The 22789-nt window shown below is 41.8% G+C and overlaps 2 protein-coding genes across 2 annotated transcripts in view; both read left to right on the top strand.

Annotated features, from left to right (window-relative positions):
- The first annotated feature begins 111 nt into the window (after positions 1–111).
- Positions 112–9275, top strand: LEPROTL1 (leptin receptor overlapping transcript like 1). Its single transcript, XM_067556886.1, has 4 exons — positions 112–242; positions 4618–4696; positions 6518–6704; positions 7752–9275. Exons 1-4 carry the CDS (start codon positions 227–229, stop codon positions 7866–7868), a joined length of 399 nt encoding a protein of 132 aa, XP_067412987.1. The 5' UTR covers positions 112–226; the 3' UTR covers positions 7869–9275.
- A 7501-nt stretch (positions 9276–16776) lies between these two features.
- Positions 16777–22789, top strand: part of SRP72 (signal recognition particle 72) — a 37561-nt gene continuing 31548 nt past the window's right edge. Inside the window, 2 exon segments of the mRNA XM_067556881.1 lie at positions 16777–16997; positions 19654–19774. Coding sequence (XP_067412982.1) covers positions 16892–16997; positions 19654–19774 — 227 coding nt within the window. The 5' untranslated portion in view covers positions 16777–16891.

Here is a 22789-nt window from a genome sequence, read left to right as displayed (position 1 = left end):
GCGGCTTCAGAGCCTCCCGCGTCACGTGACGGGAGCATCGGCGCACTCGCGCCTCGGCGGCTGCGCAGTTCTCACCGGAAGTGGCGCCTCGCCGCGCACTTCCGGGGGTTAGGTCAGTCTAGTAAGTAGAGCCCTGCGCAGCGCTCCCCCCCCGGCCCGGCGGCTGGAGCGGTTGTGGCTGTGACTGGCTGTGTCGAGGGGCTGGAGAGGCTAAGGCAGCGGCGCTATGGCCGGTATCAAAGGTACTTGGGGGAGGGGCAGTGCTCGGCCTCGGCCGGCTCCGTCTGCGCGGCGGGGAGGGGGCCGGTGGGTGGGTGGGTGCGTGCCCCGGTCCCTGTCCTTTCCTCCCCCGAGAGAGACCCAGCGTCCGGGGCCCGGCCCGTGTGCCCCGCCCCCAGCCCGCGGGGTAGACGCGGCGCGGCTCTTCTCTAGTGAGGCGAGCTCCGATGGCGGGCCGGGCCGGGGGTGCACGGAAGCGGCGCAGCTGCGGGGAGACCGGGCGAGCCCTCCCCTGCCGCCCCGCTCCCTCGGAGTGAGGTGTGCCCTCGCGGGCCGGGAAGCCGGAGTCCTGGGGTGGGTCTCTCGGCGCAGTGGCTGGCCCGCCCACGGGAGAGCTTGCTGTAGCTGGGGAAGGCAATTCCTGCCCGTGCTGTGTCGCCCCGGCAGGGTGTGACATCGTGGTCGCTGTTTCCAGGCAGGTGAAAGCAAAGCCCGTGCAGCATTGATTCACCCTTGGGTGGAGCACGCTCCTAGGGCGCCTTTGCAGACTGAAGGGCAGGAGGTCAAATGAAAAAAACCCTCAAGAGACTAAAGCTTGCAAGATCCTCCAAAGAAAGTCGTTATCCGGCTATTGACAAGCTGGCTCTTCAAATCCCACTTCTAGTTTAAACGTCATATCTACAGCATGTAAGACTCTCCAGTAACATTTTCCATAAATCTAATTTTAAATGGACTGATCCACACAAAGGAGTAAAGACTTTCTGAAATCTCTTGGGAATACCTTGTGTTTCTGTGAAGTTAAAATAGCTCTGATCTCAGGTTATTTAAAGACAGATTTACAACAAAGCCAGCTGACTGGTTAGGAATTGGTAAAACTTGAACTTCTTGAAAATCTGTCATTTACCGCAAAAGGTATTCAGATAAAAACAAATACATGGAATCAAAAACGCATCTTGCTTTCCATTGCCTAAACTTCCAAATACTATAGTTTCATCATTGCCATTTTGAAAACAGAGGCAATTTTCTTTTGTCACAACAGCTAGATTCTGAGCAGTACATCTGGAATAGAATGATCCATCTCTGTGGGGAGAAATTATTTCAAAATATCAAGTAAGCATATTACACAAACCAATTACTTAATGGGGAACAGGTTTAACGTGAAATTTTAAATGTTCCTATGTTAAGGCCTTACATTTTTTTAATTTTTAAATGAGTTAAAAGTAGCTTAAGGTACTAGCTCTGCCCCTGAGATTTCCTGCTGCTTTTTGCTGTAGAATTGTATTTTCTTGTCTTTTAAAATGACCCATATAAATAGAGGAAACCAACTGACTGTACAAGGTGTGGGCAAAACGCTGTCAAATTAATTTAGGGCCTGATCCAGAGTCCTCTGAGGTCAGAGTCTTTGTTAACTCCAGTGGGCTTTGGAATCAGTAAACAAATCAGTTTTGAAAAATATGGAAGGAAAACACTTTTTACACTTCTATTTTTTGTCTGAATCTATACTGGGAGATTAGTGTGTATATATACCACATAACTTCATGAGACATCTCTATCCATTCTCAATGCTAGCTTAACCATAAAGCCAAAGTTAAATAACGTTTTCCTCACGATAGGATTCATAAATGAAGTAACCCCATAAGGGTTATCACGAGGAATCCATAACCTTTCTTGTGCTTCAGAAAGTCCCAAGGTGGAAATGATAGTTCCACTTGCATCATCTTTGTTCTTTAGGTATTAACAGATGAAAACATGTAGCAAACAGAAGTGAGAGCCTCATTTTAAATTACATTCAAAGCTTCATTTAACGTTGACTTTGTTTTAAAGCTTAATATAAATGTTCATGTAACCCAAGATACAATTTTTAGCGTAGTCTTAAATACAAATGTACAGAGCCTTTTACCGTAATACAGTAATGCTTATAAACATCTCCTTCTTATAATGTCCTGATGGCTTGGAATCAGTGGAAAAAATTTGAGAACTCATGTTTCAATAGACTTGAATGAATCCTATATAATACACCTCTGAGTAGTGCTTTAAAAGATGTAATTGTGAAAAGCTGTAAAATGTAATTTGGCAGTATATCAAGTTAACATTTTCCTTGGTAAATGATTGGGCAGTTTTAAGAGGATATCATTTGACAGGATCTCAGGCCTGGTCTACACTAACAATGTAGGTCAACAGAATGCGGCTTGCGTCCACCACATAAAGTATGCAACCTCACTGGCATGTCAGTTTCGCCAACCTAAATCCCAGTAAAATTCTACTTAATAAAACCTAAAGAGTTCCTAAGATGCACGCATCATGCACCTTTCCAGACCACCTCAAAATGTTAGTGAAACTTCCTCTGTGATCCACAAGAGCTTGCAACACCATTAAGAAGTATCCCTTTCAGTTATGTACTCTGTGGCAAGGTGGTCCGGTGCTAAGATAGGGGTGTGCGTCCTATCAATCGCCCCACCATAGTTTGGGAACCCTATTGTGGCAAACCCGTCCACTATGTCCTGCATGTTTCCCAAAGTCACTACCCTCCTTAGCAGAAGTCTATTGATGGCCATGCACACTTACATCACAGCAGCCCCCATGGTGGATTTACTGACTCTGAATTGATTCCTAAGTGACTGGTAGCAATCTGGGGTTGCTAGTTTCCACAGAGCGATGGCCACTCGCTTCTCTACTGTCACAGCAGGTCTCAAGCGAGTATTCATGCGCTTCAGGGCTGGGGACAGCTCCGTGCAAAGTTCAGAGAAAGTGGCCTTTTGCATATGAAAGTTCTGCAGCCACTGCTCATCATCCCATACCTTCATAATGATGAATCCCACCAGTTACTGCTTGTTTCATTGGACCAGAAGCGGCATTCTACTGCCTGATGATGATGTGTGACAGCCTGCAGCAAATAGGAATTGTTTCATTCTATGGCTTATAGCAGGACGGCTTTTGTAACATTGCAATTTTCAGCACTGCGGCTCCTGTTTTCCCCTGAAAATACTGCAGGATAAGTCGGGAGGTGTTTGTGATGCTCACAATGATAGTGCACAGTTGAGGGGGCTCCATGCCTCTCTGGCAATGGCATGTGTGCGGCAGAGATGGGTTTTGAAAAATGGTGTGAAAAAACATTCGTCTGTTTGTTCTGGAAAAGAGGGAAGGAGAGAGGTAGCACATTGCATCATGGGAGGACAACAACTTTCCCAAAAGGCACTGTGGGATAGCTACCCACGGTGCACTGCTTTGATTATTGATGCAGCAGGTGGGGACACAAACCCCTGACGCAATGCGTATTGTGTGATCACGCGCCTCTGACTTCGTAAGTTCGGTGGGTGAAAGGCAACTAAAATTAAATAGACTTCACTCCACAGTGTAGAGATACCTTAAAACAATTACACTTTCACATCAGTTTTTAAATAAAAAAATAGAAGCTTTTTCCATTAACTGATTTCTAATGGATGCAATTACCATATTTTATATATAAATAAATTTGGACATATGTGAATGTGAAATAAAATTGAGGCATATGTTGCATATGACTTGACTTCAGAATAACTTTTTTTTAAAAATCACCTGTGTAAGAAAAGGTTTCAGAATTTTTAAGTTGAACATAGTCACGAGGCTGTCATCAGTCATAGTTATCAGTCTTGGACCTAGTATACTGACCACTGAATAAGCATAATACAGTGAGTTTATCCAAAGGAGGCTAGAGTTCTTTAACTTTGCTAAAATCTTAATTGTGCTAAGTGAGTACAAGTCATTTAGATATATGTCCAGTTGTATTTTTTTTGCACATTTGATTATGGGATATTCCATTCAATAAGCATAATTTGTGACTCGTTTCAAAGTTCAGCCAATTTGCATTTAGTATGACATTCTTAGTGTCACACAATTCAAATAGTTGAATAGATTTTCTTCAAACATTAAAAAAATTAACTTCTGTGTAGATCAAGCATGTAAAATTTCAGCCCCAAAGAGTTTTTGAGCAAGTGAAAAACAAGATTACTGAATCTGTTTTGCAACCTTAATTACAGCATGTGCTGTCAAGCAAATGCTTGTGAGTGGCGAATGAGATCAGCTCACCACAACCTACTGCAATAGCATCCCTTAATCTGTTTTAAATGTTTGTATTAAAAATAAAATTGACTGGACTATTATAGGGTACTCTGGGTAAACTCTCAAGCTTGTCTCTCACCAACAGAAGTTGGTCCAATAAAAGATATTACCTCCCCCACCTTGACTTTGAATGTCTGTTAATGCAGCAGGAGACTCTTATCTCAATGACACCTTTCACTTGCGTGGTTATTCAGCTACGCCAATGGCATCAAAAATTGTTAATGCTTTCAGATTGTGTGTGATAGTTCTATGTGGTCCAACAATCTGACCCTTCTGTTCTTCATTGTGTTTTTCTTACAGCTTTGATTAGTCTGTCCTTTGGAGGAGCAATTGGACTAATGTTTTTGATGCTTGGATGTGCTCTTCCACAGTATAACAGGTGATGATTACAGTTTTAATGCCCTTTGACCTCATGCCCTTTCACTACTAAATAGTCTGTCCTCCAAGCCCGTGTAGTGAAAATCCTTTTAGTGCACACTGGCTGTGCTTACAGGCAATTTTTTGATTATGGATTAAAAATGTTGCGGGGGGGGAGGGGAAATCACCTGTGGACTAGTTGGCAGCTGTCTGGTCAGGAAAGGGAAACCAACTAATATTAAAATAGTCTTAAATACAAGCCATTTGGGAAAGCATCAGAAAAATGTTTCTCAAATACTTTAACTCATTTTATCCTATAACCTTTGTGTACTTGCAGTTGACAAGGCCTTGTTTTAGCATGTTTTGAAATGGATAATGGAAGTTTATTGCCTGTGTGATGGCCACTGTGTCAAACAAACTCTATTGGATAGCTGACCGATTCACTGATACATGCAGTGTTGTAGCTGAGTTGGTCCCAGAATTAGAGAGACAAGGTGGGTAAGGTAATATATTTTATTGGACCAACTTCTATTGGTGAGAGAGACTGAGAAGTTGGTCCAATAAAAGATATTTACCTTACCAACTTTGTCTCTCTAGATTCACTGATAAGCAAGCTCATAGGTGATCTAGCCAAAAGGCAGGCTCTCCTAGTTGCTTCAGAATGCCAGGTCTGTCTGATAGTCTGATCCTCCAACTGATGGTATAATGAAAAAATTATACTAAACATTTGTTGCAAGGTAGGGTGACATCCACTGTTGTTGGATTAGTTGTCCTCATGGGTCTGTATTTTTGGTTAGTTGTGTCCTTGTCCCTTCTTTCTGAGTGTTGAATGACAGATGTAGTGCTAACTATACTTTGCATGACCCCTTCTTATTGAGTGAACGCTATACTTAAAATATTTGCCTAAGTGTTAATTTTCCAAGTCCTTAAAAATGTGGAGGCATTAATTCTACTGCTAAGGTTTTTTTTTTTTAATATAAATGTCTGCAGAGAACAATTCTCTCCTTCCATGGATAATTTTTTTTATGGGCAACTCTTAATTCTATAGAGCTTGGCTTGGCTGTTAAAATATTCAGAGAGGAGTTGATCGTATCCGATTCTTGTAAATGATGCAGAGATGCTCCCAATAAAACAGTGGATATATGTCTTTCCCTTTATTATGTGCCTAAGAAACGGTATCTGTTTAAGTGCTAATACTAAAATAAACCATTATTGCCAAATGCTATGGATGTATTTTATATAATGACTGTTACACTTGGATATTTAAAATGTCAAAAGAACTTGGCATTTTTTACTTTTCAGTATTGGCTGACAGCTGGGTTCGGTTTTTGTTTTAAATGTTTCAATACAAGTTCCTGAAGTGAAGAGAGAAGCAGATCGAGATCTTTCTCTATAACCATCTGAGAACTCCCTCTCAACTTGTTTTCCACCACCTTAGTTTAGGTCAGCTGAAACAGCCTGTAGGCTTGAACATGTGGACCTATTCGCAAAACATTCTCACTGGTGGCCCCATCTTGGTTATGGAATTAACTTCCCACATGAATGCACTGGAGCCAATATGTCTGTCAATTCATGTTGGAATGCCTCATTCTTAAGCTTTTGTCTAAATAGGAAAGGGGTTAAAAGGGGGTTATAACTTTGCAGTGGGGCAAAAGACTTTAGTGTTATAGGTCATCAAGTTCTTAATATGCCTTGTACAGTAATCAATGTGGTGGGGGCTTCTTAAACTTTCCTGGTGGTGGGAAGAAGTACACTCATAAGGGTGTATATTAGGAAAAGCGACTAAGTATTTACTGTGGAGAAATGAGAATATTAACTCTTGTCTCTTTTTTCTTTTTCCCAGCCAATACTGGCCACTATTTGTTCTGTTTTTTTACATCCTTTCTCCTATTCCATACTGCATAGCAAGAAGATTAGTAGATGAAACAGATGCTACAAGTAATGCCTGCAAGGAACTAGCAATATTTCTTACAACAGGCATTGTTGTCTCAGCATTTGGGCTGCCTATAGTATTTGCCAGAGCACAACTGGTTAGTAATATTTCCACCTGGGAACATGTTCTTTGCTAAATGATTCTATGTTGTGTAATACATTCTCTGAGCTTAAAGTTTTGCTGATACATTTATCAATTATAAATTTTTAAACTAAGATGTTTAAAGTGTACCCCAGTAAATGAAAATGTATATAACACTGCAAACATTCCAGAAGGAAAACATAACAGCAATATAAAAACTTACCCACAAAAACAAAGCTAGAAGTGTTCCAGATAATGTAGAGACCATTTATGGAATAGTTAGAGAGAACAATTCCCTGGCAGTCAGCTATTTCTTTCTCCTTTTTGTTAGTTTCAGTAAACAAAAATATAGGCTGTCAAAGGAGAATTATGAAAAAATGAGTGGCCCTGGTTCTAATCAATGTATAATTCTCTTCTACCCTCAAAACGCTATCTGTTTGTATTCATTCACTAACACACTTTAAAGGAATATCCAGTCCGCTTTAACTCCATTGAGAATCGGAAAATAAAGTGGTTTTTTTTTAATTTTTTTATAGGAAAACCAACACCAAGGGTGGGGCTCTCAAAAGTGCCGGGGGGAGTCATGTGCCTAACTTTTATTTACTTTTAATGGGTTCTGAGCACCTAATTCCCTTATGATTTTTGAAAATCCCACTTAGTTACCAAGATCCAAGATAACTTTCTTCCATAGGGCTAAACAGAGAATAGGCAATTCTAGCACTGGGGCTAGCACTAGAGTAGACTGAGAGCAGACCTGTTTATGGCTCTTGTCAAATCCTGCTTGGAGCAAATCTAGATGATATGGTGGTTTAAAAAAAACCCACCTGTATGCTTGCACTTCCACCATTGCTAGAAATGAAGGGGAGCTGATCTGGTGCTGGACCAGCTGTGAGAGAGTCATTAAAATGTGCCATCGCGTACCTGGGTTTCTGGCTTAATTGCACATCATAACATACAAACTTATTCCTGTGTCAATTAACTGTTACATTATTCATTTTGCGTCATTTGGTTTCTTCTGCTATCTAATTCTCTGTATATGTAATTACATTTCCCTTATCCACAGATTTTGTGGGGAGCATGTGCACTTGTCCTCACTGGGAATACTGTCATCTTTGCGACTATCCTAGGATTTTTCTTGGTCTTCGGCAACAATGATGACTTCAGCTGGCAGCAGTGGTGAAAGGACCTTAATACAGAACTATCATAGACATCTTATCATTCAGTGGCCATCCATACAAATGAGAGAATGGGCAATAAGGAGAAATAGCATAGCAAGCCTCTTGTATTTTAGATACTCCTTTTCACCTTGTTTATTATAAGTGTACTATCTTCACTGACTTGCTGATGGCTTTCAAGGATTTTATTGTTTGGAAAGACACTTTGTTTTCGCTTCCTTTTATCTGAATATGTTTATATCTCACTTCATTTAAAATTTTAATTGTTGGTTCCATTCTGTTTTATATTTATGCTACATATAAATGCTGGAACAAATATTTTTAAATGGTCTCCTTGAGAAAGTTTTTAAAAGTTTCTTTTAAGAACAGTAATATTGGGTTAAAGACAGAATGTATTTTTTCTCTTGACATGGTGACTAAAATATGATGTACAAAGGAAGCAATTGTGCTGCCGAAACGGCAACATTATCAATAAGCAAATGTGCAGATTGTCAGTGTGTTTTGGTAGTGGTATGGGTAATGGATACACATACCAGTTGTAGACTGTGTTCAGACCTCGCTGGGGACTGAAGTGTTGATGCCGCTGGCTTGGCAATGTGGCAGCTGTTCTGCAAATAAGCAGATAATTATTTTCTGGAAACTGATTCCTATGTTTTTAACACCCTTAAAGGAGTACTTCTCCCTTTTTGTTCTCAACTCTGGTGTGGGTGTAACATAAATCTCTTATGTAAGTTTTATTATTTAAGTTTATTGATGTTATAAAATGCAAAATTTAAATTGCATTGGTGGGGAAAAAAATTGATATTTAATTCCATTTAAAAAAAATCTGTTAATGTTTCTATTTGTAAGTATTGTACACTTTTCGTCTTCTGTGTCAACTTTTCACATTTTACCAAAGGGGAGGTAAAATGTTCATTTATGGAACTACTGATGTGTGTTAGTTTGCAGCATATACAAAATATTTCCCCTGCTTCCCTTTTTTAATTTATTTTATACATAGTATATATTGAGTAAAATGGCTTTTCAAATGTAGATTAACACTTAAACCATAGGTATTTAACTTACCTAGGTAAAGTGAGTGCTATATTAATATACTATACAGTCAAAGCACAACTATTTTGCAAGTCTTTGACTGAAATAATTTCCTAAAGACTTTGCCAGTCTTTCAGTTCATGCATTATCTGTTAACAGTAATGTTGTCTGTAATAATTGTAGTTCTTGTTCCATAAGGCTATATCACCTGTAATTTACAATATTTAAGACTAGTTTTCTGCATACCTCTCAATTGTCTGTTTGTTTTTAATTGATGGTAATTTTTAATTATTGGATATTCATTATGATACATATTGGATTAATGCAGATTAGCCAGGCTTGACTGTATTAGATGCAGCAATAAAGCTGACCAAAAATAATTCTAAATCTGTTTTTATTAAACTTTTTTTAAAAATGAAGATTAGAAAGCTAATTGTACAGACATGATAAAAATTCATTACTTAAGTCTTACTCTGCTTTTTTTTTTTTTTTTTTTATAGTGAAGCACTGGTAATTAAGTGGATCTTGGCTTGTTTGAAAGGGGATTTTATTTACACTGATGTAATCAAAATATAAAATTGACTAATTGAAGTCTGATAATCATGGTAGTTACACATGTGATATTGTATGTTCAAGATATTTAGTCCAGTGTGTAGGGACAAGAGATGGGTGTGTACAGCTATTTGTCTGTTGGGCCACACGATGTTATGGGGTCAGAGCTCTGAGCAATATTATCCATAGGTGTAAAGGAACTGAAGAATAAAGTCCTAGGTGTGCAGAAAGTGAATCTTTAGCAGACAGCATTACCTTACATGTTTTTGAAAATTTCCTAAACCACTGGCTAATGATAGTACTTGCCTTCACATAGACGGTAGCACTTGTGACTGACAACTCCTCCCAGATTCTTGAATTCTTTTTATGACCTGACCAGTCAATTGCCCAAGATGTGCTCCGTTTTTCCCATACCCATGTTGCTTTTCTAGTTATCAATGTAATGCACTGCTACTCTTCCATATATTTAAGAGCTGTGTATTTTTCTGTATATTAATTGCATTGAGAGCATTGTGTTCTTGACCTTGCACACTAATTAGACATAGTGCTGTCTCTGGTTTCTAGGCTAGACACTTGAGGTATGATTTTTTCCATATAATATGCACTGAATTAGTATTACTATCCTTCTATAGAAAACTTTTGATGATGAAACAATAAACATTTTAAATATCAGCTTGAGTTCTGGGTATTTAATGAAAATATACTGTTGTTAATCAAAGAGTATAATGTGATGTGTTTAAAACATTGATCGCTTTCCCCAACTTGTTTTCTTAGTGTTGTCCTTAGTTTTGTGCTTGTTTCCAAAAATTATTTGAGGCAGTTCTGTGAGCGGGTATTTCATTAATCTGAGACTGCTATTGAGATCTATTATGAGGCTTATGATGATATATTCATTGGTATACAATGATGTCCCAAGAAACTCCAGAAATGCCATAAAAGATATTTAAAATGTTTAGACACTTTTCCAAATCTGTTTTTCCATTTTCTTGAATTTCATTTGTAAGATGTGTAATATCAGATACTAACTCTCTAACTTTAATTGCATATGCCACTGGGCGTGCATTGCCAATATATCTCACAATATGGGGACTTCTGACATATTTCAATTATATATTAACAGGATGCTAAACCATACAATATTCTGTGTCAATTGTAACCAGTGGAATCGCCCACACTAGCACAACTTAAACATTCCACCATAATATGTTGTCAGCCAAAACTTTGACACATGGGCCTTCTGCTACACTTATTGCCTCAGTACACACATAGTGTAAGAACACTGAGTTATAAAGAGTGGTGTGAAATGCATTTGTGTCCTAATGTGCCTAGGGCAGCCCTCCTGAAAATGCCAAGGTCAGGGCAGGCTCCAAAAAGGAAAGAGCAGGTTCTCCCAGAACTGGTGATTAGATTCACCAACTAGTCACAAACAGTACTCCTGATTCCCCATACTGATTATCTGAAGTCTGTGTCCCCCTGCCCAAGAAATACACAGTCCCCTTTATTTCATTTCAGTCTCTGGCTCCCAGTCTCCAGTAAAGAGATGTTATTTAAAACTCCATTACCTTTACATAATGGTCTTTGGATTCTCAAAGGGTCAGCCACATTACCAGATCAATATTAGTTTGGATCTTATCTAAAATATCATGCTGCCAGCCAATCCTTTAACATTTAAAACTAGAGGTTTATTAGAAAAGAAACATGAAAAGTTATTAAATGATCAAAGCAACCAGATACATACATATGACTTCAAAGTCCACCTATCAGGTTCTTAGCAGCATGGGTGAGTTTGCTGGCTTACAGTTCCTCTGGAGCACATTCAGTACTTGGATGGATCTATCAGTCCTTTGTTTCAAAGCTTCAGTTGTAGAGAAGTTGATTCAGAGGTAAGAAGCAGGAATGAAGACAAAATGGAGGTGAAGCTGCCTTTTATATCCTTTGCCATGTGGCCTGTTCCAAAAGCAAGTTCACGGCATGTGGAAAAAAGCACTTAGACCCCTGTCCACCTGCACATCACTACATGTCCTGCTGATTCATAGGTGTAGCCCCTGGTTTCTCTTCCTGGGTGCACTGTATAGCTGATTGCCCTTTATAGGCCATCAAGCAGATTGGACAGTGATAATGCTAATCTATCTGGGGGTGTCACCCAGTAGTATATCTCACACATTCATAACTTACAATACAAAGATGATATATACATATAAATAAGATTATCATATCTAGCAAATTATAACTTTTCCAATGATATCTTACATGGCAATGTCTTGTGAGATTCATTGCAATTTCATAATATTGGTATCAATAATATAAATAGTCATCCATACTTAAAACAGCATCAACATCCATCAGCAAACTTTTGAAAATTGTGATGTTAACCTACAGTGCCTATCTCTAACAAAATAAACCAATGGGAATCCTGGAAATCGTGGATAATCCTTTTCCTTTTTTCTAGGGGGAAGCTCTTGGGAAAAACAGAACATGATGGGGTCAAACCAGTTTCTGAAAGCAAAAATTGTGTACTTCTAATGTGAGAAATCGGAGGAAAAATTAAAATAGATGGTTTCTGATGGTTGAAACTTTTAATTTTCTAACCATCCCTCAAATGATGAAAACCAGTGAGTCACAGTCCTATAATGGGTAAGAGAAGAACTTACAACAGTAACAAAGAGCTCCTTTTCTGGGGGTAAATGGGATATCTTTGGATCAATAGTGGGAGAAGTGTTAATATAGTTTGGTGGAGGAAACTGAGTTGAGACTGGGTATAAAATTAGCAAATAAGGATTAGGGACACTTTAGTTCTGAACATAGTAGAGGTGATTAGTTAATGCAATGGCAAATTACATTTAAGTAGGGTAAGTAACTGATTAAAATGTTCATGAAGTCTGAACTTGCACTATCTTCTGAGTGGAAAAGGCCAAAAAGTCATTGTGAATGGGTAGTTTAATGAAGAAGGCTGCCTATTATGCAGCAACTTGTATTAAAAAAAATAGAAGATTTTTGGTTGCATTTGCAAAAAGATGGATAGTACAGATTTATACTGGATGCAATCACCTTGCATGAAGAAACCACTGAGATTTAAATGTTTAGAGAAAAATGTTAGTGGTACAGTGGGTTTACATACCAGAGACTAGAAAGAAAATGAAGTTTTAACAGTGTCCACTTAAGATCAAGCATCTGCGTCTGTTGCCTATTACAAGTTACTCCAGTTAGTATAGTTTTCCCAGTTATAGTAACTGTTTAACATATGGTCAGTGTTTAATTTGTGCCAGGGCTTGCCAGGGCTCACCCGCTCCAGCACCTCTGGGCTTGCTGCATCAGTTATGGAAGTAAAAACATTGGTTGAGCCCCAGCACCTCTTTCATTACAAATTAAGCACTACACCCTCAAATTTGTCTTCTGTGTGCAACAAATGATTGAGCAAGTCTAAAACGTCTAAATGTAGTCATTTTGTCCATGTTATTTTTTAAATAAAATTAGTGGCTTATCTACCAATTTACTATGGAAGTGTTACATGTACTTTTTCTATTATCATTTTAGTATTTGTGGAGAATAATTTTGTTCCCAGGCACTGTTGCTGAGCTGCAGGTTAAACAAGGAAAGGCTGTTTGTGCCAAAGATATTGTTAAAATCGAGTCCTGTAAGAACAGCAAACTATTCGTCGTGGTTATCGTGTAGTTTGTCCATTCTTGTCAGAGGCGTGAAGTTCTGGAACACCCTTCCACGGGGAGTAATGGGGGCAAAAACCTAACTTGTTTCAAGACTGAGTTTGTCAAGTTTATGCAGAGGATGGTATGATGTTGCCTACGATGGCCATATGGCCCATCTCTGACCATTGTTAGCAAATATCTCCAAAGGCCCGGAATGGAACACAAGAGGGGGAGAGCTCTATGTTACAACAGATAATTTTTCCTCAGGTATCTGGGTGGTGGGTCTCACCCACATGCTCAGGGCCTAACAGACTGCCATATTTGGGATTGGGAAGGAATTTCCTCCAGGTCAGGTTGGCAGAGACCCTGGGTTTTTTTTTTGCCTTCCTCTATAGCATGGAGCACAGGTCACTTACTTGTTACTCTGTAACATGAAGTTTTAAATCAAGATTTGAGGACTTTATTAACTCAGCCAGAGGTTATAGGCCTATTACAGGAGTGGGTGGGTGAGGTTCTGTGGCCTGTGATTATATAGGGGATCAGACTACACAATCATGATGGTCCCTTTGGGCCTTAAAGGCTGAGTCTAAGATATGGGAACCTAAACTGAAGCTGGAATAAGAGTTGCTTCAAGATGATCCCAAATCTGTAAAATGCTGCAGAAGTTTACTGAGGAAATGTATGGTACAGGTGATCAGAAACAGACAAAGAACAGAGATAGAACTTATCATGAGGTTGATGGAAAACTGCAGGGTGAAAAAGTGCCAAATTATTAGAATTTTCCAGAATACAGTTGGGGTATATTCTATATTAGACAACTAACTTTGTCATGATCCTGTTTTACATAGCAGGTCTGTGAAAATCTATTTTTTTTGCCCTAAATTGGTCAAGTCTATAGGATATTAGCTTTACATTTCAGGGGAGACATGGTGTGAACACAGGACAGGAATCTCAGTACTAAGTTCTGATCCAGGCACTATCTATGGCCTTATTCTTATTTATATTACATTAGTGCCTATGGCCTTATTGTGCTAGACACAGTACAAATACATAGTAAGAGACCTGCCTTCAAGAGCTTACAATTGAAAGACAAGTCACACAAAGGGTAGAACAGGAAACAGAGGCACAGGAAATGATGTGCCCAAGGTCAAATAGCAAGTCAATTTACTTCAAAAACTTTAGCAAAGCTTTTTATATGGTCTCCCACAGTATTCTTGCCAGCAAATTAAAGAAGTATGGGTGGATGAATGGTCTGTAAGATAAATAGAAAGCTGGCTAGATCATCAACAGCTTGATGTCTAGTTGGCAGCTGATAACAAGAGGAGTGCATAAGGGGTTGGTCCTGAGGCCAGTTTTGTTCAACATCTTCATTAATGATCTGCAGGATGGGGTGGATTGCACCCTCAGCAAGTTTGCGGGTGACACTGAGCTGGAGGGAGTGGTAGATAGGCTGGAGGGGAGGGATAGGATACAGAGTGACCAAAACAAAGTGGAGGATTGGGCCAAAAGAAATCTGATGTGGTTCAAGAAGGACAAGTGCAGAGTCCTGCACTTAGGATGGAAGAATCACATGCACTGCTACAGACTGGGGACCGACTCTATACAGCAATTCTGCAGAAAAGGAACTGGGGGCTACAGTGGACAAGAAGCTGGATATGAGTCAAAAGTGTGCCCTTGTTGCCAAGAAGGCTTATGGCACATTGGGCAGCATTAGTAGGAGCATTGCCAGCAGATGGAGGGAAGTGATTATTCCCCTCTGTTCGGCACTGGTGTGGCCACATCTGGAGTATTGTGTCCAGTTTTGGGCCTCCACTACAGGAAGGATGTGGACAAATCGGAGTCCAGTGGAGAGCAATGAAAATAACTAAGGGGCTAGAGCACATGACTTCTGAGGAGAAGCTGAGGGAATTAGGCCTCTTTAATATGCAGAAGAGAAGAATGAGGGGGATTTGGTAGCAGCCTTTAACTACCTGAAGGGGCGTTCCAGGGAGGATGGAGTTAGGCTGTTCTCAGTGGTAATAGATGACAGAACAAGGAGCAATGGTCTCAAGTTGCAGTGGGGGAGGTCTAGGTTGGATATCAGGAAAAACTTTTTCCCTAGGAGGGTGGTGAAGCACTGGAATGAGTTACCTAGGAAGGGGATGGAATCTCCATCCTTAGAGGTTTTTAAGGCCTGGTTTGACAAAGCCCTGGCTGGAATCATTTAGCTGGATTGGTTGTGCTTTAAGCAGGGAGTTGGACTAGATGACCTCCTGAGGTCCCTTCCAACCCTAATCTATGATCTATCATTCTATGAGTTGCAGAGCTAGGAATACCACCCAGGTCTTCTGTCCTCCAGTCCACGATCCCCATCCACTGGACCATGCTGCTACTTCAAACAATGCATACAGAACCATAAAGCAGGTATTATCTGTTTTTCAGGTAGGGAAAAAGACTGAGATTTAGAGGCTGGCTTTTTGATCAACGTCTAAATCTCTCTGCCTCGTTTTCTCCATGTGTAAAATGCAGCTAACAATATCAAGCTTATGATTGTGTAAGTATTTAGTTTTCTTATATTCTTAGCATTGATATAAATTTTCTGTAAATTACGTACCATCTCTACTTTTAATCATGCATGTGTGCTTGATAGATATAAATGCAACTTTGCAAAATTTTGAGAGAAATATTACAAGTGGTGCAATGCAAACTTTGAAATCAAATGCATCTTAGATTTTTAAAATATTCTCTCAAAGTTATAGATTTTGTGGTCAGAAGGAACCATTATAATCATTATAAAGAAATGCAAGCAGAGAGTAGCTGGGAAAGGTGCTACAGAAAGACTGAAGCAGATAGCCAAAATAATAAATTACAGAAAGGATGGAGCTTTTATCTGGAGTCAAGATAGAACCCAACTCCAGAGTGTAGATCTGAACTTGCAGAAAGTTCCGGAGGGATTCAGATCATCTGCAGTTTTGTTCAACCTATTGGAAAGACAGGGTAGAACTAAAGGCTCTGATCCAGATCTAAGCTTTGCCCAAGTACCTTGGCTGAAACAAAGATACTGGTTTGGGGCCCCTCTGTAACGACAGGAGGTAACAAAGTCATCTGGAGAGCCATAAGGCACTGGCAAGTACCAATTAACGGTGATGCTTACCCACAGCCCTGAGTAACAGCACACGAAGTGACCGACTCGCAGTAAGTGATCGACAAAGGAAGGTGGTTCAGATGGCATGTTCTAATTTCAATTTTGCAAGCCCTCCCCCCCGCCCCCCCGGGCAGCCCTATTCGAGGCCTGCCTTGGGGTAAGGATTTGGCTGGCCATTTGAAATCGACACAGGGACGAAGGGAGCCCTGCCACCGCTGAGCGACTCACACAGCTGGCGGGATGACCCATCCCAGAGAGCAAACGGTGTCTGCATGGCCAATGCAACCAGGGGCTTTACCGGGAGGGACACGCGCCGCTGCGGGTCGCACTCACCTGTCAGTGTCTGTGTTCAGCACGTGCCGGAGACGTTAGGGCCCCTTTCCAAAAAGGGACACGTGCCCTGGGTTCTCCAGAGAGCGGAGCCCCTCCCCCCCGGGGCGGCTCAGTGCCCGGAGCCCGTGTGTCCCCATCATTCATCCCCGGCCTCACGCGCGCACGAGCCGGCCCCGGCCGGAGTGTACAGCGCCGGGCACGCTACTCTCCCCGCGGGCTGGATGGGCGGGCACGTGTCCGCTTCCGGGGGAAAGGTGACGGTCGGCGAGTGGTGACGAGACTCAGCCCGAGTGACGACTCCGAGCCGCCGCCGGGCGGGCCTTGCTGCCGCGCCGTTCCCAAGATGGCGGCGGCGGGCGGCGCGGGGGCGGCGGCCGCGCTGTGGAGCGAGGTGAATCGCGGCGGCCAGAGCGGAGACTTCGGCCGCGCGCTCAAGTCCGTCAACAAGCGTGAGTCGGACCCGCGCGCGCCTCAGGCATCCTGGCCCGTCCCTCCAATCCCCCCCTTCCGCAGGGCAGATGGGCGTCCCTGCCAGCCTCGGTCCGCGCGGGGGGGGTCCGGGCAACAACAACAACAACGCGTGGACCGCGCCGGACCGAGACTCCCTCCCTGCTTCCCCCCCGCCCATCGGGCCGGGCCAGGCCACCCGCGGCAGGGCTCCGGGGTCCCTGCGTTCCCCGCCCCCGGTCTGGGGCGCCCCTCAGACTCTGACGCGTGAGCCACGACTCGAGCCCCGCTCGGCCCGGTGGCATGCGGGAGGTCCCCGCTGGCCAGCCTGTCTCTCGGCCGCCAGGAGGGGCCCCGAGGGCCTGGCAAAGCCTAGACCAGCCGTTTTCAAACCCTTCGAGCTGAGCCCCTCCCCCCGCTTGCCCCAGTCACAATTTTCGGTGGCGGCCCCCAGCCCAGAGCAGCGCAGCGCAGCCCCAAGGGCGAGTGGGGGCTGGCGGACGGTGGCACATCCTGAGCCCCGCTGTGCTCAGCCGCCCAGTGTCACCACTTGCCCCATAACCGTTCCTCCAAACCCCCCACGGTTTGAAAACCTCTGGTCTCTAGATCCTCCTCCCTGACTTTCACCCCGTCACGTTTTAGGGTGTGGAGACCCTCTCCTACCACGTGCTGGTATCTTCTCTTTCAAAGTCATGTTTGTTCGCTAGACTTTCCCATCCCAGGATCCTGGTTCTGCCGTTGGGTCCGGGTAGCCAGCGCCTCATCCACTTCACTTAACCTTTGCGTGCTCTCTGAAGCCTACCTGCGAGGCTCTGATCTCAGGATCAGGGCCCCAGCATCATGTATGTCCAGAGAGGCAATGCTGGTGGTTAAGGCAGCTGGTTTTCTGTAACCACTGCTTGTTGTCATGCTGACTGGTTTGGTTTTATTCTTTCCTTGTGCCCCCCTCATCTTTTCGTTTTATCCACTTGTTTGTAAGTTTACACTTAGTTTGTAAGGTCTTCCAGGCAGGGATTGTTTCCATGGTGTGTTTATACAGTGCTTAGCACAATGGGGCCCTGGGCTCTACTAGCACTACAGTAATGCAAATAAGAAAACAGCGAGGGTCCTGTGGCACCTAAAAGACGAACAAATTTATTTCGTCATAAGCTTTTGTGGGCAGAAACCCACTTCGTCGGATGCATCCGGACTTGAGTTGTATCCAACGAAGTGGGTTTCTGCCCACGAAAGCTTATGCTGAAATAAATTTGTTCGGCTTTAAGGTAGTGCTATACAATAGACCTATCACAACACAGAACTCTCGCTGTTTTGCTAAAACCAGACTAACATGGCTACCCCTCTGGAACAGATAATAAAGAGAAGCATCTATGGTACAATAGCAAGATGATGACTATATTTTCTTGAGTAGTAATATTACATGAGCAGTTCCATTGCTAGAGTATGATGTGGTTTCATGAATCCATTTGTTTACCATCAGGCTAACCTTAGTAAGGAAAAGGGAAAATATTGATGAAAGGAGAAGCAAGTGAGGCTGAGGATGCATATTTAAGACCTAGTACTTCATCAGGCTTTAGTTTGTGTTTCACTCTGTGGCCTAGATAAGGTTCCCAAAGAGCCTGACATTCTCTAAGGGTTAAATTCACCTTGCTCTGGCTCCATAAACATATTGGAATCTGCTTTTTGTAAGTCTTGTAGGGGCACCCACAAGCTTTGTCAAATCAGAGTTTGGGATTGTTGGGTGGAACGCAGGGAGGTTCAGCCCTGCAAGATTTCAATCCGAAGGAAGGAGCCTTGGTCTGTGCCTGCAGCCTTGGGAGCAGCTGACTAGAATTTGGACAATCAGTGTTGAACGATGTTGTGATAGGTCTATTATATTGTACCACTTTTGATACCAAACCCAGGCTGGTATAGGGAAAGAGCTGGTACTTTTCTCTTTGACATGTTTATGGGGGAAGGAGTTGATCTGTTAATCCATAATCCATGTTGATCCATAATCCGAGCTGTCAGCAATTGATGTCATATGACAAAAATACAAACTAGGTTCCAATTATTTTCCCACTGCCTTTCCCTGGGAGTAAACCTCAGGTCCTGAAATTAATCCTTTCATGGATCTGCACTTGCCCTGCTTTTTCTCCATGCATTTGCCCTTTTGTTCCTGCGTAGGGATTGCAGAATAGATGATGCCCAGTTCTGACCCGCTAATCAGGCTTTTAACTTTGGTCCACAGAGAGACATGATAGTGCAATAACCCATGGTGCTGTCTAGGCCTTTCTAGACACTTTCACACTTAGCTGACATCAAGGCGTGGTCTACATGAAAACCATTCTACCAGTACAACTGGTGATTAAGGATGTGCTTGAATTATTTTTACCAGGAATACTAGTATAAGACCTAATGTGCATGCAGTTAACAGCAATATAAAGGTATCTTATACTGATATAGCATTTGCTCCCTAAACCAGAATGAGCTATACCAGTATAGCTGCATCCATATTAGGGCTTTTTTGCCACCTTTATTTTACTGGTATTGTTAAAACAGTGCAACTTTCTAGTACAAACAAAGTCTGAGAAATTGTCAGGATTTTAATTTGATGGACTATTTTGAATGGGAAGTAGGAATAGACTTAAAGATTGTGATAACTTTCTTTGCTTCCCCAAGTATTGCAGCTCAACAAGGATGATGCGACTGCCCTTCACTGCAAAGTGGTGTGTCTCATTCAGAATGGAAATTTCAAGGAAGCCCTCAGCGTAATCCACACCCACACCAAAGTGTTAACCAGGTGAGTGGCAGCCCCAGAGGCTCCTGAAAGGAAAAAAGCACAAGTCCCCCTAGGAGGCTGCTAGTCTAGGCAGGAGGGTGGTGGTGCTGGTAGGCAATGGCTGTTGCTGAAGTTTTCAGTGTTTCACACGCTTAACTTTGCTCTCACAAGCACTCCTGCTGAAGACAGTGGAACTGCTCATGTGACTTCAAAATGTGTGTAAGTGTTTGCAGGAATGGGCCCACACCTGTCCTTATCTCTGTTTCCCATCTGTGAAATGGCAGTGATAAATGTTGCTACCTACCTTCCTGCCTCACAGAGCTTTTTCAGGTCTAGCATCTGTGCAGTGGCTTAAGAAGAAAACTGCTATATATAAGCACTCACTATTAGGAGAACTAATGTATGTACTGTCCTCATTAGTTCCCTATAGGGAAGCATGGAGGGAAAGGATGTGGAACTGACAATATTGTTGTAGTACCAGAGTAGGCTATGAAAGTATTTTCTTATTTTCCTTATTTATAATCACTAATGTGAATATAAAAAATCAATCTAGACTTTAACATTAATTCCTTGCCTCTTTGAACACTCGTAACTTAAATAGTAAAGCAACTTTTATTTGGCATGCATAAAAATATATGTATGTACTTGTGAGGATCAGAAGAACCCCATGGTAAATTACCTGCCAGGTGTGAAGGTAGTGGATTGCATGAGACATGGTGATAGTCTTATAGGTAGTGCTGAGAAGGAGCTGTTGGTTGTGGTACATAGGGAAAGGTAGAAGAGAGCTCCTGGAGGCTAAATTTTGGCTGTCAGATAAGAGAGTAAAATCCAGGACCTCTATGGTAGCATTCTCTGAAATGCTTCCCGTGCCACATACAGGGCCAGGAAGACGAGCAGAACTGCAAAGTCTCAATGTGCAGATGAGGTGAGGGTGTAAGGAGGAGGGATTTAGGTTTATAGAAACTGGGGGACATTTTTGGGAAGGAGTGGCCTGTACAGAAGTGATGACTCCACTTAACCAAAATGGAACCAGACTGTTTGCACATACGTTAAAAAAGGTTGTAGAGGATTTTTTAAACTAAGGGCTACGGAAAAGTTGACATGTATGGAGGAGAGTGCAAAGTTTGGGCAGAGACATCCCTTAGGGATGAAGTTATTAAAGGGAAAAATCTATATCCTAGTAAAGAAGATAGGTGGGGAACAGTCAAACAAAATAGTGTCCCATTTAAAAATAACATGAGAAGGCAAGCAACTGAATATTGACAAAATGTACAAGTGCTTATATACAAATGCAAGGAGTCTAAATATTAAGATGGGTGAACTAGAGTGCCTGGCAATAAATGAGGATATTGATATAATAGGCATAATGAAAACTTGGTGGAATTATGACAATGGGACCCAATAACACCAGGTTACAAAATATATAGAAATGACAGAATAAGTCGAGGTGGCGGCACCATATGTGGAAAAAAGCATAAAGTCAAATTTAGTAAAAATCTTAAACGAAAATGTACCATAGAATCTCTGTGGATAGAAATTTCATGTTTAAATAAAAAGCTTCTAGCAGTAGAAGTGTACTTTCAGTCACCTGTCCAAGAGGTGACAGTGATTGTGAAACGCTGAGGGAGGTTAGAGAGGCGACAAAAGTAGAAAGTGCAATAATAATAGGCAATATCCTCATATTGACTGGGTAAATGTTGCCTTGTGATGCAGACACACAATTTCTAGACACCATAAATGACTATTTCTTGGAGCCATTAGTCCTGGAACCCAGGACCGGAGAGGCAATTCTTGATTTAGTCATAAGGGGACCTCAGGATCTGGTCCAAGAGGTAACTATAGCTGAACTGCTTGGTAATAGTGACCATAATATAATTAAATTAAATTGAATATTCTTGTAGGAGGTACAATACCAAAAAACTTCACTATGGTAACATTTAAGTTTGAAAAGGGAAACACAAAAATTATTATTATTGTTGGGTGGAAATTAAAAGGAGCTGTCACAAGGATGAAATGCCTGCAAACAGTATGGAGACTATTTAAAAACACTATAATAGAGGCTCAGACTAAATGTGTACCCCAAATCAGAAAAGACAATAAGAAGACCAAAATAGTGCCACCATGATTAAATAGCAGAGTAATGCAGGTGGTTAGAGGCAAAAAGGCATCCTTTAAAATTTGGAAGTCAAAACTTAATGATAATAGGAAGGAGCACAAACTCTGGCAGGTTAAGGGTAATAAGGCAGACCAAGAAAGAATTTAAGAAGCAACTTGCTAAAGATGCAAAAACTAACAGGCAGCTGCCAAATAATCAGTGGGGCCACTGGACAATCAAGGTGCTAAAGGAGCCCTCCTGGAAGACAAGGCCATTGCAGAGAAGCTAAATTAATTCTTTGCATTAGTCTTCACTGCAGATGATGTGGGGGAGATCCCCACACCTGAGCTGTTCCTTTTGGGTGACAAATCTGAAGTACTGTCCTGCACTGATGTGTCAGTAAAAGAGGTTTTAGAAGAAACTGATCAGTTAAATGGTAATAAGTTACTGAGACCAGATGTATTTGTTCAAGCAGATCTGAAGCAATTCAAATATGGATTTGCAGAACTATTAACTGTGGTATGTAACCTATTGTTGAAACAAGCCTCTGTACCAGATGACTGGACAGTAGCTAATGTGACATTGATTTTTGGGCTTCAGAGGTGATCCTGCGAATTACAAGTTTGTGAGCCTAACTTTAGTACTGGGCAAATTGGTAGAAACTATAGTAAAGAACAGAATTATCAGACACATAGATGAATGCAATTTGCTGAGGAAGAGTCAACACGGCTTTTGTAAAGGGAAGTCATGCCTCACCAATCTATTAAGTCTTTGAGGGTGTTAACAAGCGTGTGGACAAGGGTGATCCAGTGGATATAGTGTCTTGGATTTTCAGAAAGCCTTTGACATGGTCCCTCACCAAAGGCTCTTAAGCAAAGCAAGCAGTTGTGGGAAAAGAGCGAAGGTCCTCTACTGAATCAGTAACTGGTTTAAAGATAGAA

Source organism: Emydura macquarii, unplaced genomic scaffold (assembly GCF_026122565.2).
Source record: "Emydura macquarii macquarii isolate MOO-44397 ecotype Brisbane River unplaced genomic scaffold, CSIRO-AGI_Emac_v2 contig_1790, whole genome shotgun sequence".
NCBI classification, from domain to species: domain Eukaryota; kingdom Metazoa; phylum Chordata; order Testudines; family Chelidae; genus Emydura; species Emydura macquarii.
The sequence above is the reverse complement of the archived record's forward strand: the minus strand, read 5'-3'. Positions and strand labels throughout refer to the sequence as shown.

What these genes read in the sequence shown, in the direction of transcription:
- LEPROTL1 (XM_067556886.1), top strand. An exon ending in GCTCTTCCACAGTATAACAG is followed by an intron (nt 4,697 to 6,517) that starts GTGATGATTACA and finishes TCTTTTTCCCAG; the next exon opens with CCAATACTGGCCACTATTTG. An exon ending in TATTTGCCAGAGCACAACTG is followed by an intron (nt 6,705 to 7,751) that starts GTTAGTAATATT and finishes CCTTATCCACAG; the next exon opens with ATTTTGTGGGGAGCATGTGC.